We start from the raw sequence: 18,040 nt of genomic DNA, 5'->3' as shown, positions 1-18,040 counted from the left end.
CAGTGTATAGTATTGTTGCTTCATCGTATATTTACCGTGTATATATACAAACACTAAGGTCTGAGCATCAAGAATCAACACATCAAAAAGGGTGAACATCAAAGAGATCAGCTTTCTTTTCCCTTCACAGAATATGACTGCAAACATCAAAGGGGTATACTGTGGTTCCTAGGTGATGTAAAACAGACTTGCATGTGGTTAACAATTAAAATATTTAGCCATAATTTAAAAAATCATGTTCAAAACACATCCAGACACCCTTGAGACTAAGTGGCAAAGGAAGTTGTTAATGTTAAGCAGAATGAGGCAAGATCAAGAATTAGAACTGAATGATTGATTTTCACATTATAGTTTATTACAAGGGTTTATAAAATTACCAAGTACATTTAAGAATCACTGTAACAAAAAAAAAGAAGGGGAAAACATTCATATTTGAACTAAGTGAAATGTGGATTTGTAAAAAGGAATAAAATATATGTACAGACAAACTCAACAATCAGAACATGTAGTCAAATGGCACTCAAAATAAACATACCTCGCAAGTGCTTCTGTTTATTAATATTAACTAAATGCAATGATAATAATGATAACCAAAAATTATAATTATTACAATAACATAAAAACCATATTAACATTTAAACAGTGTACAATATAGTATAACTGAAATCCATATCATTCTAAATAGAACAGTATTTACCAACAGACTTTACTTATACTAGAACTCTATTCTGAAATATAACAAAAATAGCACTTAAAATAAGATTTATTACAATAATAATATTAATAGCAAGAATATTAGGATATTAGACAATGCAAATATGCTTTACCCATGGCTTTCTAATTGGTGAAATTCCTTGTGCACTCACATTTGCTTAGAAATAGCAAAACTGTAGCTGAAGGTAGCGATCTACTCTCTGTTCGAAAAATGGTACACTGAAAGCAGCAGACATTATTTTAATTAATCCATTCATTAATTCCTAAAAAAAAAAAAAAAGATCAGTGGCATATTTTATCAAAGAAAAGTCCTTTGCGTGGCATGTAGAGGAAGTGAAAGAAGAACCCGCACTGGGGAATCCTATTGCCTCTCACTCAACTGCTTTTAAAGTCCCTTCAGAGGCATCTCAAGAAAACTCTCCTGATTGGTGGTTTATAGAGTGAATGACTGATGATTGTCCACTCCGTTCCACCACCATCTACTGTACGTTCAGTATAATTTCTTCATATATTGATGTGGAGCAGCAGAGGTCAGTTGGCACTCTGCTCCATCATATAAATAAAAAGCGACTCCCAAAGCAGCATATACGACAGTTTACGACATACTTTTTTTTTTCATAAATGTCTTCAGATATAAAAATTTGCAGCAGGAATGAGTCCCTCATTCCCTCTATAGCTTGTTTTGAGAGCCTGCACAGGTTAATTTTCTCTCATAGTCTCTGTCTAGTTATATCTCTCTTCATCTCTCGCCTCCTTTTCACGCTCTCTTAAAAAGAATATTATGAATTGTCACTTATGTACAGAGCATGTATAACAAGTACTGGGTTAGTCTGAAAGCTCCTTCTGTACTGCTAACACACCTGAGTAAATTACACAGTCATCCCATTCATTCTAGTTTACTGCCTACTCTAACTGCTAATACCTTAGCTGAATAACAACCTGTCCACGCACGCAAACAGGCACGCGCACACATTTGCACGAGAAAAACATGTCGTGTATTTACACACACACACAAACCACACACACTGTATATACATATAAATGAACTCAGCATCCAGACACTTGCACACAAACAAAAAACACTCATCTCAAACTATTTCAAGACTGATTCCTCCAGAGCCGTCCTGCGCTGGTTAAAGCAGAACTGGCCATACCCTGTGAAATCTACATCGGCTTATATGACTGTCCCTTTAACCCATCCGGATCTGTCTTCTTTTCTGAAACCTTCCTCTTGTGCTCTCCTGATGTAGCAATACGTTCAGTTAAATTTATATATTTATGATATACTTCTTTACAAATGATAGACTATACATTTTTGGCAAATGAGAGTCTTTTACAGAACTTCAGGTGACAGCTCCAAATATGAAGTCTGTTAGTTCTCAGTCTGTCACACGGTGGCATCTAGCATGTTTTTCGGCTTGGCCATAATCTGGTTCTGGTTGGAGTCGAGGCCGAAGAATTTTACACGAAGGCCATCGGTGGGGTGTACCACGGGGACCGAAATCAAGCGTGGGAATGTCCGCGTGGCCAGCTCGAAGCGACTCCCTCCAGCCAGCTCCACTGCCAGGAGTTTGAGGAAAAGAGTGGCCAGCTGCTTGCCGAGGCAGGAGCGAACGCCGCCGCCGAAGGGCAGGTAGTGGAAGCGGCCCTCGCGATCCTCACTACGCTCTGGGCTGAACCGGTCTGGGTCAAAGGCCTCCACGTCCTTGAACACGGCTGAGGTGTCGTGGGTGTCGCGGATGCTGTACATGACACTCCAACCTTTAGGTACCTGTACACCCTGAGAGACGGACAAAAAATGAGGTTAGAAGAAGTGTTGTTACTGTTAACTAAAACTAAAGCTTCAACTATTCAAAATAAAAATAAATATATATATAGGACAAATTTTAAAAATGTTGCCTTGGCAACTAACTGAAATAAATTGAAGTTTAAATTGTAGTAAAATTACTAAAACTAAAATTGAAATAAATATAAATTAAAGATATATAAGAAAAGAAATATTTAAAAAATAATAAAAATGACAGTCACAAAAACTTCAAATAATACTGACTAAATAAAAATATTAATAAATACCATTGCTCTCAAACCGACTAATCTTGATTAATTGCATCTAACATAAAAGTTTGTGAATATATAATATGTGTGAGTATATATACATACACACACACACACACACACACACACACACATATATACACAAACTTTTATGTTAGATGCGATTCATCGATTTGACAGCAATAATACATACTATAATAGTACACAAATAAACTAAAATAATGGTCAGAATGATAAAAATAGATGAGCATTGATTAGATTAACATCAATACAAAATGTTACAAACATTGTTCACCCAAAAAAGAGAATTCTGACATCATTTACAAAACCTGTATGACTTTCTTCTCTGATATTTTAAAGAACGCCGTGGTCCTAACAACACTCGACTTTCATTGTATGGACACAAACCACTGAGACATTTTTCAAAACATCTTTTTTTGTTTCCCAATTAAGAAATTAAGTCATACATATTAGGAAAGACATAAGGATAATGATGAGAAAATGTAAATTCTTGGGTGAAAGTAGCTGCAAATCCACAACAACTCACATCAAGCTCAAAGGTCTGCGTGGCAATGCGATAACCTCCGGACACGGGGGCAAAGAGACGCAGGACCTCTTTGATCACGCAGTCCAAGTACTTGAGGCCAACGATGCTGTCCAAGCGTAGTTCACCCTGGCATAGACAGCCGTCGTGCAGCAGGCCGCAACTCCTCAGCTCCTCACGCAGCTTCTCCAGCACTGGAGGGTGTTTCAACAGTTGCATGATCAGAGACGTGCTGGCGCTGGCTGTTGTGGCAAAAGCAGCGAAGATCAGCTCAATTGTGGACTCCTGAGGGAGAAAGAGAGAAGTTAATGTAACTCAACTAAATGACACTGATATATGGTAGCTAGTCGAAGATATTTGACACTTCTGGCACATTTATATTGTTATTGATGATTTGTGTTTGACTGCTGTTGTAAAACTTTGCAGAAACTCATGTCTGTCATATTTAATTGGTTAAATGTCTTCAGTGATACTATTTGGGGTCAGCAGGATTTGTTATGCTTTTTTAAATGACCTTTATGCTCGCTACGGCTGCTTTTATTTGATCAAAAATACAGTAAAAAAACTGTAATATTGTGAAATATTATTAGAATGATGGCGAAGCTAAATATTCAGCATAATTACTCCAGTCTTCAGTATCGCATGATCCTTCAGAAATCATTATAATATGCTGATTTGCTGCTCAAGAATTTTTTTTATTATCAATGAAATAGTTTTGTGGAAACTGTAAAACAAAAATGTTCAGGGTTATTTAATGATTAAAAAAGTTTAGGGAACACTATTCATCATTAACTAGTTGTTTAGCATGCATATTACTAGCATATTGACTGTTTATTGACTTATAAAGTGCATATAAATGCCTTATTCTGCATGACCATATTCTAGATCCCTTAACCCTACCCCATACCTAAACATAGCCACTACAACAATTAAGTTATTTACTATCAATAAGCAGAAATTAAGAGTTTATTGAGGGAAAACAGTAAATATTAACTAATTAACAGTAAATATGTGTTCCCTAATCTAAAGTGTTACTGTATATATAATATTGTCTCTAGTCATGCAGCTACTTCACCGCAGTCTGACTTTTTCTAAATTCTTAGGACGGAGCTTCTTTATTTCTTTTCTTTCCTTCTCTCTTCTTTTTTCTTTGAGGTTTGGCAGCCATCTTACACAGGTTTCTTTTTTCTCTCTCTCTCCCTCCCTTTTTAACTGCTTGCCAGTGAGTTGGTGTTGACAGGCCTGGGAGCCACTCCTGCCACCACTGTCTGAGGAGACTACACATGTACCTTAGAAAAGAAAAAAGCTAAAACCTCTGAGCTGAGCGGAATAACCAGGCAACAATAGCCTACAGGGAAGCATTTATTTACTATTATCTGTATCATTAAATGTCTGTCATCCCGGTTTGGGCATGACACAAGAGAACTGAGCAGGAGAGAGATGAGAAATAAAGAGAGCAGTCAGTGGGTAAAGTGTGCTGTCAGAGAGTCACTGTTAACCTCTCAAAATCAAAGTGTTGACTTCCTTTTTTGCTTTAATATGTAATCAAGTAATCACAAGTTGACCTCACAATGAAAACAAAATCATCTGGTGAAAAGAAAATGATCAGTAGAAAGAGACTTGAAGGATGACTGTGTGGTGAAATCCATGAACAGTTTTATGGATATGTAATGTATAGCATTAAACAGATATGCCATCTCAAATTGTCTTGAAATGTGTCTTTGTTTGGTGATATAATATCTCTGTTTTACTGTAGTGAGACAGCACATTGTGTCAAAGAAGTCCACTACTATGCAGACTAGGCGGCTACTCAATTTTTAACAGGCTCCAGCATCTAGTGAGCTGCCTTGCTTTCTACTGCCTACAGGCAGCTACCTTCTGAGAAAGCATTCTAACAGAAGGGAAACTCTTTAGTGACTGACTTGAAACACCCTACATGCACTACAACCATCTTAACAGTCACTCTCACACGGCACAAATAGCGTTCAATAGGCAAAGTGCACAAGAGGAGCTCAAATTTGATTTCCCATGGAATTTGACATTAGTATGTTGCTACACTGATGACATGAAGAAAAAACAACACCAACAGTCTGATGAAACAATTCATGAATAGGTTTCAGTATCATATAGCTGTATGTTTATAATCAACATTTTTCTATGTTTGTTTTAAATATCATGATTTTTAATCATTTTGTTGATTTCTGTTTGGAACAGCCTTCACAAAGGAAAGCGTGCATATGAGGCCTTAAAATTATGTTTTGGAACAAAGCTGTAGCTATGTTTCCATCCAAAGTTGCGAATTTAACTTTAAAATTGAAATATCGCATAAAACATTTGTGAATAAAGCACCGTTTGCATGTCATGTGTTAAAGCGAACAAAATCGTCACTTCCTGGTGTCATGATTCCTGTCTTGTGTTCCCCTTGTCTTATGGGAACTTATGTTATTTCCTGTTCTGTGCCATGTTTTGTAGTCCTTTGTAGTTTTTCTTGTTGATTGTTCCCAGGTGTGTCTTGTTCGCCAATCTCCCCTTGAGTGTATATATACCCAAGTGTTTCTCATGTTCTTTGTCTGGTGTTGTCCTTCTATGGATGTTATGTGTGCGCTTGTTGTCAGTTTTGATTTCCTTCCTTGCCCGTTCAGCTGAGTGAATTAAACCAAATCATTCATGCGAGTTATTTGTTGTGCATTGAGAGATTTATTTGGTAAATGTGTTTCCATCGTAGTTTATGCGCATGTCTTCTTATCGTATAAAATTTTTATCTGCCTCAATTGAGCCCATAAGTTTTTTAAGTATTTCAGTGCATTTTGCCGTTTCCATCTAGTGTTTTTTTATGCAATATCCCAAAATGCACATAAAAATATGAAGCATAGCTAATGGTGCTACGCTCACCTTCAGCTCCTGCATCGTAAGCTCTGTGTTGTTCTCCTTGGCGCTTTCTAGAAGCACATCAAGAGCATCGGTGTAATCTTTCCCCTGTGTGTGGAGTGGTTTCTCTCTGATGGCTTTTTCTATGCTTTTCTGGAGTGAGTCTCTTGCGCGAATACCCTGCAAACACACAAAACAAGTTCATTAATTGAAGTTTATTAGTATTGATTTATCTCTGTGTACCTAATACACAGAGACAATCTAATCCATTCCTCTATTTTCAAGCGATTTAGACAATACATATTGACATTTTACCTTCCTATAACCACTAAACGGCAGGTCGATGGGAAGGCTAAAAACGTTCTCCACGAAATCCTGGAAAGTCTGGAAAAGACTGCGCATCTCCTCTTCAGAGACGCGGAAACCCAGGAGCACACGCACCGCCATGTGGAAGGAGAGCCGTTGGGACTCACGGTACACGTTGATGGGCTCAGGATTGGAGCTCCACACCCGCAGGTTTTCCTGAATGACCAGCTGGATCTTGGGCAAGTAGCTCTCCAGAGCCTCATGACTGAAGACTTTAGCAAAGATCTGAGAAACACAAGTGAAAGTGCGGTCAGTCTGCTGTTTTGCAAAATGTGATAGAGAACAAATATGACATGAAAATTGTTTTGCGATGAGTTGTTGGTTTTATAAAATTATTTAGCTCAAAACTGGATCTGATCTTCATAAGGATGTATTTTACCAAAGACACTTAGAAAATTATGTTTGGCCCAAGAGAGCAGTGGAAGGGATCGGCTTCCAAAAACATGCAGGTTTATGAACCTGTCTACATATGTGACACTATCTGACAGTAGACGTACTGTTCCAAAAGCGCTAAACATTTGCTTTAGGAACCTGCATTTGCTGAACTACACTTCCCACAATGCAGCTGGCCCGTGAATCACATCAACCGTCACAGAACAGCACATCTGTGCTCTACAGGCAAGAAATGTCATGAAAATATTATCCTGAAGCCACAGTCGGGACTTAAAGGCCAAGCTTATTTGTCTAATAATATGAAGCATGAAACATTCTCATTAATTCTGAAGTCCTCACTATTTTTGACCTTCTCATACCCTTAACTGCCACTCACCTATACCTCCACCTCTCTCTCAGAATATCTATGAGAGTTTCCCTCTGCATCAGCAGTGAGGGTGAAAGGCGAAGGTAAGATTTTCCTGGCTGCAGCAGCGCATTTCTAATGTGCTTCAGTTGTGCTGGTTTGTTTAGTGAAATAACATCCATGTTCCACGACTAACAATAGCACTTTTTATTTGCCATCTCGTTCCAAATACCTCGTCTCCGCCCCGCTTTTTTTCCAGTAGTAAAGGGAAGAGGGCGGAGACTCGTGTGTCCTCCTCCTGTCTCTCCTCACGTCTGACTTTCTTTTGCCAAGGCCCATTTCTTCATGTCTCCTTTCCGTGCTGTTCTTCTCTATCTCTAACAATTAGCGGGCTGTTAGTATATCATTTAGTTATTAAAATCCTATTTCATATCTATTTATACTTAGTCCTTCTCCCTGTATATAAAACCTCCAGTGATCTGTCCATGTTACTACATTACTAACATCTAATCTTTTTCTGGTACGTCACACAGCGGTTCACATGTGTGGAGGAAAAAAAACGAGTGGCTACAAGCATGTTTGCATCACACATCTCTCTTAGCTACTAACCATACACTAATATAGAAATATTACACCATATTTATACTGCTTATTGGTTTGGGAATTTTGAAGGTTACTATTTTCCTATTGCGATTCTTTGCGTAGTAGACAGACGTCAGTCAAGCTCCACTAATGCCAGTCCCCATTATACAGGATTTAGAACACTACTGGAAAAAAAACAGCCGCCTGTCTTCATTACAAAACGTGACTTCTTGTACTGCACTTTCCACACACACATACACACACCGCCTTTTAAAACTCCCCCACCCTAATAATTTCCATATGTCTTAAATTATATGAAACTGCTCAAAGCTGCTGGTTTGACCAGAATGTAAAGACCTCTTTATTCTCTCCCCCAAACCATTCACTTTCTTTACACTTCTCTCTACTTTTCCATTCTCTCTCTCTTTTCTCTCTCTCTCTCTTTCTCTCCCCCGCTGACTAAAACAAAATCTCTCATTCACAGGGAGAGCACTTTGGTGTAGGCAGGTGAGTGTAGAATTAAGATCCTGTGCCCTCTACTGGCCAACCTAATAAATTCTACCAAATTCCTACCAAAACCACTGTTTGATGGGTCTACTGCTCTCTGGCTACTTTTTGAGGTCTGATTTGGTTGTATCTAATATTAATTAGTGAACTGTTGCGCATCTTGTTAGTGACACAAAGCCAGTTTAACATTAAATTTAACTTGTCATATTCTATGCAATTGTCTCTCTAGTATGTGTAAATGTGTAGCAATAGTCTTCAAAGGGGCAGATCGGGATGTCCCAGAGGGCTTAGGGGCAGAACTTGTTGATGAAAGTACCCATCCAGTCACAAATATGGAATTCTGTACATTTCAAGAGAGTTTGAAAAACAAACGAAAATACACTTATGACATTAGTGTGCAAAGCGGGACATTGGAACATGGTTGAAGGGGGTCCATAAGGCGGTCTTTGTCCATCTGAAGCAGGCTGACTAATTAGCAGTCATTAGGGAGTTTGCATGAGGCCCGGGACCTGGAGGATTAACCAGACTGATTACACCTTGCTGACCCTTCAATGGAACAGGTGTGTGGGGTGAAACTCAAGCCTCCAAGTGACTGAAGAGGACCATGGTCTACAAAAAAAGCTATTTTGTCCCAGAACAATGGGTTGGATTTGAGGAGAAGCTAGTTATGCGCGTAATCCTCCATGTGGTCATTGTGAGCAGACTGTTATGCGTAACAGAGGAGCAAGGCATTGTGGGTATCTATCTCCAAATCTGGACCTATGGATGGCAGACCATTTCCATTTGACCTTCTATCTTGTTTCTTTCACTCCATCTCTCATTCTTACTCTCTGTTTTGTCCTTTCACTAATTCAAAACATTTTTCATTGGCAAGGCAGGGAAATGGAGCACACAAAAACCATCCATTAGGAGATAAGGATGGTTCCCACACATAATAAAACTATATTTGAGTAGTAAACAACTGGATATGGACCTTTCTCCTTTTGCGGTGGATGTCTCCTATAGAGTTGGCCAGACTGTTGGGACCCAGTAGAGTGCTGGTGCTTTGGGGCCAGTCCACAGTGACCAGGCTGTGCTCTCCCATCAGAACTTTACGCACATTCTCTGCCCCCGTCACCCGGATCAGTGGCCGCCCGAGCAGGTGGGTCTTGAATACGTTCCCATACTTCTGCCTCCTTGATGCATGGAAACCTGCACCCTGAAAAAGAGAAGCAGAAAAGAAGAAAAAACATGAGTTGCAGATACTCAGAGGCATTTAATAGTGGAGTAGACAAAATGTTTGAATGCAAAATGTTGTTTACAGTTAAAATTGTGTTATATTAGAGTTTCATATTTGCTAAATGGACCGGATACATTTCATTTGATGTTAATTGGTGAACTGTATGTAAAAAATGATGTTAACAATTATATTTTAAATATTATAATATATATATATATATATATATATATATATATATATATATATATATATATATATTATATAAAATTAAATATTTCAGGAGTATACTGTAATTTACCTTTTAATTCATTTTCAGAAGACAATACTGTTCAGTACTGTACAATATTGTAAATATTATGATTTTAGTAGCCTACGTTAAAAAAGTATGAAAAGTATGGTGTCACCCTCAGACCCGAAACATTGTTGCTGTGCTTTTTCTGCCAACCACAGCCATCAGTTTTCTACCATAAACTGAAAAGTGTTTTTACCTTTGTAGTTCCAATTGAATGATTAACCTTTAGCCTAGCAATAACCCTTTAAATTGAACACAACACTGTAGGCTAAGAGATTTCTGTCTGAATATTACAGAGGTAATGAGGTGTTAGGGCTAATAAGTACTTGGAATGAAGGGTGTTAGCCTTGTGGGATTAGCCGACTTGTTTGTTTTTGTATTGTAAGGGCATATGGGTCCCATTCACAGCATTCTTTATGCAGTTAGGTTAGCTTTAGCTAAGAAGGGGCTCAAGCTTAGCCTTTAGGATCAGAGCCTTTGCTAAGAGAAATGATCTAATGAGTATATGAGCACAGCCATTAGCTCTGAGAAGTTGGCGTGTCTGAATGTGCTAATTAGCGAGGAATCCAGTACATACACTGCAAACTTTCACCTTTCACCCCTTAACCTCTAAAATTTAAGAACAAGCAGAGTGATTACCCCAAAAACCTGAATGTGACGTTTAAAGTGTTACAGCAACACACTTCAGGCTTTCTCAGGGCAGGACACATAAACCTGAATAGTGTCTCATGCCCATGCTTTAAGTGTAGCCATAACATCTGCCTGACTGACATTTTGCAACGTTGATGCTGTATGTACATAATTTAATGCATTATTTTACACAGTACTAAATTAAAACTTCGTTTATAGTCATTCAAGCACATTCAAGTTCAGTTCAGTAGTTACAAACATGATAAAAACTCTAAGCTTTTGGAGTGAGTTGCTCCGTATAACACACACAGTAATTGTCTCTAGCCCTCGAGACTTCTGCTGAGCACATAAAGACGGCCTGTAACCTCTCAGCCTCACACACACATACTGACCCCATGGCAGGAAGTGGCAGTAGAGCTGTTTGCTCCCCTTGCCACCCTCCCCCCTCCCCTTTCCAAATTTTGTGACCAGTTTCATCAAGCACACTCCAACACTCACACTCTTATTTTCAGGGATAAATTTAGCAGCATGCAAGGCTTTTTTCCTGTTTGGCTGAGAGAAACTACTCTGAATACACTTTACCTCAGCATGCTATGTGCATGCCTCTATGTGTTAATGTCTGTTCAGTCCAAATGTGAAACGAATAGCCAACCAGAGTATTTAAACCAAAAAACACTTAAACAAACACCATGGGGTTAAACAACAAGTAAATTCATTCCAGTAGCTATCACAGAGGAAAAAAAGAATAGAGCAAATGCAAGAATCCAGTTAGCCTCTGCTGGTAGATGCCGTAACTACACCATTCTGCAAACAAGAGGCATCTTTCTGCTTTCTTCATTAATGGCCATTCAAAAGTAGCTGTGTATACTCTGATGTTTTTATTTATTTATTACAATTGACAGATTTCCATATGGAGTAACTTATGTTCAGAACTGAGAACCCATGAGCAAAGATTGTAAAATTCAAACTGCATATTTCCGGGAGCTTTAATACCCTCTTCAGAATATATGTATGGACAGAGAAGCTCATGTCACACTGACTTTCCCACCATCTCCTGGTCTTAAATATAAGGGACAGGCCCTGTGCATATTGCTGCTTTAACTCTGAGGGCAAGCACTTCCCAACATCCTTCCTGTGTGCCGTTAGTCCAGTAACCAATCTCTTTTGAGATGGGCAAATAAGCGTTCCACCCCTTTTTGTGTAATTGTGGTCTGAGGCTAGGTTTCTCACCTCTATATAAACAAATAAACAGATTAGTTTATGAACGATGTCTTGGTCTTGAACTTTTTTATAACATATTGCCAGCAAATAATATAGAATGTAAATGTACGTGCATCATCTAAAATGCATTGCATTCTTTCTTTTTTTTCCAAGCATCTAATAACGCAAAAACATCTATCATAAGTCATCCTAACATCTGACAGCGGATGCTTTAGTTTTCCATCTGGACTTATCTTGCTTGATCTCACTCATGCTCTTATACTCTCTTCTCGCCTTTGAGCTTGCACTTCCATATTGTCAGAGACCTTAAATGACAAACTTAGCTCATGACTGGCTGAGATCTCCGAAGACTTAGCAAATGTCTTATGAGCCGCTTGTGCCCCTAAAACCCTACAACAAATGATCAGCTTAGTTAAATAGTGAGACTATAAAATCAAACTAACAAGATATATGCACATTAAGGTTAGACAAGGTCAGACAAAAGGGGATTAAGTCTCATTTTTGCAACTGCGACCTGGCTGAACATGTGAGAGAATATATGGCTGTAAATCCTGCAGTACTGGACAACTTAAACCATATTTCACACTTTCACACTTCTCTTTCTCAGTGTTCACAATATTTTTCCAGCAAATGACTGTTTTGGGGTTTTATAGTTTTGGCGGGATTATATTATATCCAAAGCCTTTTTTGGTCCAGATTCCAGATTCTAGAATCATAAGCGACCAATCTGAACTTCAGAAAAGTCAATAAGAAATGTTTTTAGATTGTTTTTCTAAAACAGCATGACCGGAGTTTCCCCCAGAGAAACTCTGACCATGGCCAAACAGACACACGGCATCCCAGGACCTCGCCAGGTGTTAGACAGGGGGCACAGGCACTGCGTGCACAGTGTGTGGGGTGAGAGAAATAGTCACTGGCCAGCTCACAGCCAGGCAATACTTAAAGACACTGAGGATTTCACATATCAGGTGAGTGTGAGGGCAAGAGGTAATGCTGACATGAACAACCACATGCACACACACACACATCCAAAAGCAATGCAGGGGAAGAGGGGGGAAAATAAATGTAGTATCTTTCACCACATGGTGAGAACTGAGTTTGTGTGATGATGGATGATTGTGTGTGTGTGCGTATGTGTGTGCTCACCTCAGCAGTGGGACCTGTCAGTATGAGAGAAAGAAAGGAGCCGTTTTTAACCTGACAGACCCAGGACAAGGCCGTCTTTCACACATGCCCCAACATGAGGGCACTGGCTAACTCTCTCCCTCTGTTGATTTCTGTGTATAAACACATTTATGCACAAGTGAACATGTAATTTGTATTATATTATGTTTGTTTATGGTCTTTGTTCTGTCATATTTCCCCTTCAGACGATTTCTATTTTGACTTCATGTGTAACCTGCGTGAACTTGGTGTGTTTGATCATTCTGGGAACAAGAACGTCCATTTTAAACACCACATGCTGTCATCCTTACCAGGCCAGGGCCTTTTTTCCACCTCTCCCGGAGTAGTGAAACTGTGCAATGTATGGTCACACACTACATCACCAAAAACACATATACATTTCTCACATCTACATGTGTGTATTTACACATGTAGGGGCCAACGGTTCCCTCTTAAACAAGTGTACACAGAAGGGCAGCCAGAAAGGATCCAGTCCTGACCTGTGTAGTACAAGTGGAAAGTACAAAAGACAGATAGAAGATAGCTTGGAAGTGAATGACAGTGAGGTGAGCAAAAGAAAATGTGATTAGAATGGTTTAATGTTCACAGTCTACTTCATAGAAAAGTGACTCGCCGGGCTGGAAATAGCAGAACAGGTCGTGAGGCAAAATGTGGAGACAAACGCGCTGGGCTTGGCCGTGCAGATGTCATTTGGCTAGAAGGTGAGAAATGTCCTCCCTCATTTCACAAGGCCACAGAAGCTCAGACGTGCAAAGAACGAAAATAAAACAAAAAACCCAAAAGGGTCACTGACGCACAAAATCTCCACACACCCTGGAAAAGCAATGAGGTAATAATCTGCAGCTTACTTGCACTGTCAAACACACGAATGCGGCCGGTGCGTCCGTCCACTTCTGCACGCATGCACGGTTACAGTTACTTTGTTGTATGAGCTAATTTTCTTAAAAACCACGTAAAATCGGCAGTCACTCAAATTAAAGCCTGTTTGTTTTTGAGCGAAGGCAGATTGGGTTCAAGAACTCCGTTAGAGGTTGAGGTTAGATGATCTTCAGCGATAAGACCGAAAAGCTTTCCACAGTCATTTGGACCGCGGAACATATGTCAAACGTCACTTGGGGCTCTTGGGAGGAGAACATCTGTGTCAGAAGCTCGTGCAGCTGCATAGTTTTTGTCACTTTTATCCTTGATGTATTTAAAGCCTTAAAATACGAATGAATTAGACAACAAACCGACAAAACGAATAACAGATTCTTGTATTTCGAAGTAGTTAAACAAATCAGAAATGTTTACATGCGTGTTCAGTTATGTGATCTTCGACCTCAAAACATGCCTGTTCTACGCCTCTGGCAGTCAAAGGGTTAACTCGCCACGTTCAATAGTTTATTTTATTTTGAAAAGAAATTTATCAGATATTTTACAAGGGGGCGCAATAAAGAGGACCGCTTTTTTTCCACTGGCCCATTCCACACAGAGTGTGCAGGACTAAAAATACAAATTTCTGTGTAAATTGGACACCAGTCGAGCCTCCCGCTCCATAAATGTAGCCTTTGTGTGCCAGTGGAAATGTTATACAAATGACCCCTTTATTAAAATCACAAAAAACCCTTTTAATTATATTTATTCAGATCAGCTACGGTTGACCTAAACACAGGGGTGCTACGCGAGGGACTTGGGGGTGCAATTTCATATGCAGTTTGAATCACCCCGATGTGTTTCTTCAGCGTACGACCGCCATAAAGAAAGACGAGAAGAAAAGAAAGATAGATGGAGCAGGGGGATTTGAAAAGTGTACGGCAAGTTTAGCTTGGCACATCGTTTTGCTCCGTGCTCTTTATTTCTATCACTCATTATTCTGACCCTTGTCCTTAGATCCTTCTGTATATGTGTGTGTGTGTGTGTGTGTGTGTGTGTGTGTGTGTGTGTGTGTGTGTGTGTGTGTGTGTGTGTGTGTGTGTGTGTGGCTTAGTCTGGGGGCTGCTGTGTTTATTAGTTCAGAGCGGCAGGTAACTGCGCGGGGGGAGTTCTCCGTACGTTGACCCACAGTCTCAGCGTATATATAGATAATATGTCCATTTACTGAAATAGCCCGTTGGAATCTCTCAGGATGTGTGCATTGGCCCGTCTCCATTGGGGTATAGACAGCATTTCTGCAAAGAGAGGGCGGGAAGAGCGAGCAGAAGCAGTAGGACTAGAGGTCCCATCAGTCACCCTTGGGTGTACCCACCAAAGAGGGTGTGCTTGGGGACACATGACTATGCATAAACGAGAGGAGATATGGGAATTTTCTGCAATGCAGTTGGAATCTGCAATCGGGACCAGAGAGAAATGATCTAGCTTAATGCCGAACAAACGGCAAAGCCCACGAGACAATTAAGCGCAAAGAACCTAAATGTGGCGAGCTGAGAGAATGGGCTCCCCTTTGACCTGGAAACACTTTGTGGAGAGAGATTATGGTTGTTCAGTGCAGTGTGAGCGCTCACCCCGGGGACCCCCTTTTCTTCTCTTTTCTATCCCCTACCTTCCTCCTCCTCCCACTACTGCTGCCAAGCCCCCTCCGCTTTCACCCCCCGTCCCCTGTTCCTACAGACAAGAGGCTGTTTGAGGGGTTGGTGGTGCGTTCCAGAGGTGAAAAAGGGGCCACACCGCACTGGTGCCAGTCATGCCCGTTTCATGCTCGCTAATCCCGACAAGCCCCAGGAGAGAGCCAGAAAGCGAGAGAGAGGGGATGCTGGAAAACTGTTCCTAAATCCCCCAGGTCTGTATAGGCCATGCTCTCTGGAATTCTGATCAGAGCCCCAAGCCGTGTAGTCTTTGTCCCAGGCTGTGGGTGTGTTTTTGACCCCCTGGTGGGCGGCTTTATTGCCACCCAGACTGGAGTGATTTGGGTCAAGGTGGAGACGTGCGGTAGGGGTAAGGGTAAGGGAGGGTTGCCCACTGGGTGAACTGTGCAATATCAAGGAGTTATGGCTACTATTGCAAACCAGTGCATAATTCATTAAGGACTTCATGAATTTATAGTTATCATTATTATCTTAATGTTCAATTTGAACTCACTATTACTCACTAAATCAGCCTACAAAAAAAGTAATGTCCCTGGCATAGTCCTAGTTAATTTGATGCTCCATTTCAGCCAAAACTTGGAGAACAGTTGAGAAGGGGACAAAGTAAGAAGGTTCTGACCAGATATTTTTTGGTGGTCACCTGAAAAAATTCACACAGAGACAAAATACTAAATAATTTCATAATACATAACGGCAAACACACTGCAAGAGAACGCAAGTCCATAAATCTATGTCAATCCCAGATTTGACCCACTTATGGATTCAGCTGCTGCTTCGCGGAGTCTTGAGGCGACAGACAGAGATATATGAACCAAAAAAAGGGGCTAACCAACAAAGTAATTGTGGTGTCTTAGATGTATTGATATACATGGATGATGTAAAAGCAGTGCATGTTTTCAGAAGCACAATAAAGAGAGATACAGTATCAACAATTCAAATTGCACGTTTGCATGTCAGCTCTCAGTCCCCTTGCAGTCCTGCATGCCTTGAGCTGTAGAAATAAGGAATGACAAGTTTGCCACAAATGGACCAGTCCAAATCCTATTGATTTTAAATATATTTTACATTTTAAATATACCTCTGAGATGTCAAGCCTGTATGTTTTTGTAGAGAGCCTGCCAACTGCACGGAAATTCTCTTCTGGATTTCCAGCAAGTTTGGAGAATCTATTCCTGACCAGAGAATTTGATCTGTACACCACTCAGACCAGGACATTCCTCCCTATTGAATCTCAGAAAATCTCAGTTTAAAGCAACCCACTCCAGCTACTGCAAGCCAATGTCCAGGAACATCCCTGTGCGCACCATGGATTGAATATAGAAAGACATTTATTTATGTATTTTTTTCCTTTACAGCTTACGGTCGTGTAATAAACTACTTTTAAAAACCACACATACACACATATTATGGCCACTGGGCTGATTTTTAGATACCCTGCATGTACAGTATGCGCACTACGCGCTGTCTGGGTATTATGACAGAACGGCACGGTATCATTCACAGCACGCGGGCTCTTCTAGAGTAACCGGCGTGCGTAATTACACAGAAGCTCAATGAAAGCGCGACATTACCTGCCCTCGCAATCAATCTCATCCCGCGCGCCAAGGAGAGTTTATGCGCGCTTTGACAAGCGGGGCTCAGTGGCTGTGTTCTCGCGCGCATCGGAAGCCAAGGACTACAATATTTCTGGAACTGAGCGCGGCTTTCTTGGCAGCCGCAAACAGGTTGTTCCACGTGGATTGAGTACTGGCTGTATGAAACAAAAACTGACGGCTATCTAAAACAGACAGCTCATTAACACCATGGAAATATGGCACGGATTAAATTGCACACGTGGGAATCTCTTTTTAACGCGCAATATTACGCACGAGCACACACGTGCGAAAAGCATTAGTGGACGTTATCCTACTCTTTATGTGTCTTTAACAATCCATTTACCTACATGGAGACTATAGCACTGGTGAACGCACGAACCCGCGGTGCTTGGCGCGCACCTCAGCAGTGTGCGTGCGACAGCAAGGCGATTGGAAACTTGGAAAGACACAAGGAGATGGAGCTCTTACCTGAAAGAACCAGTGGCATGTTTCTCCAATGATGGGGAACCCCATGGAGCCCTTGGGCATGGGCAGCTTGCAGCTCTTGTCCCGTGTTGCGGTCCATCTCAGCTGCCAGAGCTGCTGGGACACGGCCAGAAGAAGTGCCATGGACACTAAACACGCAGCCAGCGTCGCCAGCGCCGAGACCAGGTCAAAACTCTCGAAGAGCATGGCTGTGAACGTCCGGGGGCTGTTTTCAAAGACCTCTTTGGAGTGATGAGCACTACAGTGGTTAAGCCTTCTCAGGAGTAGGCTATATGAGTGACTTGCTGTGTTAGATATGATTTGCTGCTACAATTATTCTGAAAAGCTAAAATAGCTGAGCAGATTCTCTCACCAAAAGGCAACGCAACAAAGTTATGTAATGAATAAATTGAAGTGTTTAATTAACAGAATGCTGGATATTACAAATCGATCTTAAATGTTTGAATATCATTTTAGATTTTGCAAATCGCTGTCCA

At 40.6% G+C, this 18,040-nt stretch overlaps 1 protein-coding gene across 1 annotated transcript in view; it reads right to left on the bottom strand.

Moving 5' to 3' along the window:
• Window positions 1-338: 338 nt before the first annotated feature.
• The window catches only part of cyp26b1 (cytochrome P450, family 26, subfamily b, polypeptide 1), an 18,104-nt gene continuing 402 nt past the window's right edge, over window positions 339-18,040 (bottom strand). The window contains exons 1-6 of the mRNA XM_084109236.1: window positions 17,547-18,040; window positions 9,349-9,573; window positions 6,497-6,772; window positions 6,206-6,361; window positions 3,317-3,598; window positions 339-2,494 (exon numbers count right to left, since the gene is read on the bottom strand). The exon at window positions 17,547-18,040 is cut by the window's right edge and continues 402 nt beyond it. Of these exons, the coding sequence (XP_083965362.1) occupies window positions 2,102-2,494; window positions 3,317-3,598; window positions 6,206-6,361; window positions 6,497-6,772; window positions 9,349-9,573; window positions 17,547-17,750 (1,536 nt within the window). The 5' untranslated portion in view covers window positions 17,751-18,040 and the 3' untranslated portion in view covers window positions 339-2,101. The remainder of the gene's footprint in view (window positions 2,495-3,316; window positions 3,599-6,205; window positions 6,362-6,496; window positions 6,773-9,348; window positions 9,574-17,546) is intronic.

This window comes from Abramis brama (genome assembly GCF_963993115.1).
Source record: "Abramis brama genome assembly, chromosome: 3".
Lineage (NCBI taxonomy): Eukaryota > Metazoa > Chordata > Actinopteri > Cypriniformes > Leuciscidae > Abramis > Abramis brama.
Note: the sequence above shows the minus strand (reverse complement) of the source record. Positions and strands in the feature narration are given on the sequence as shown.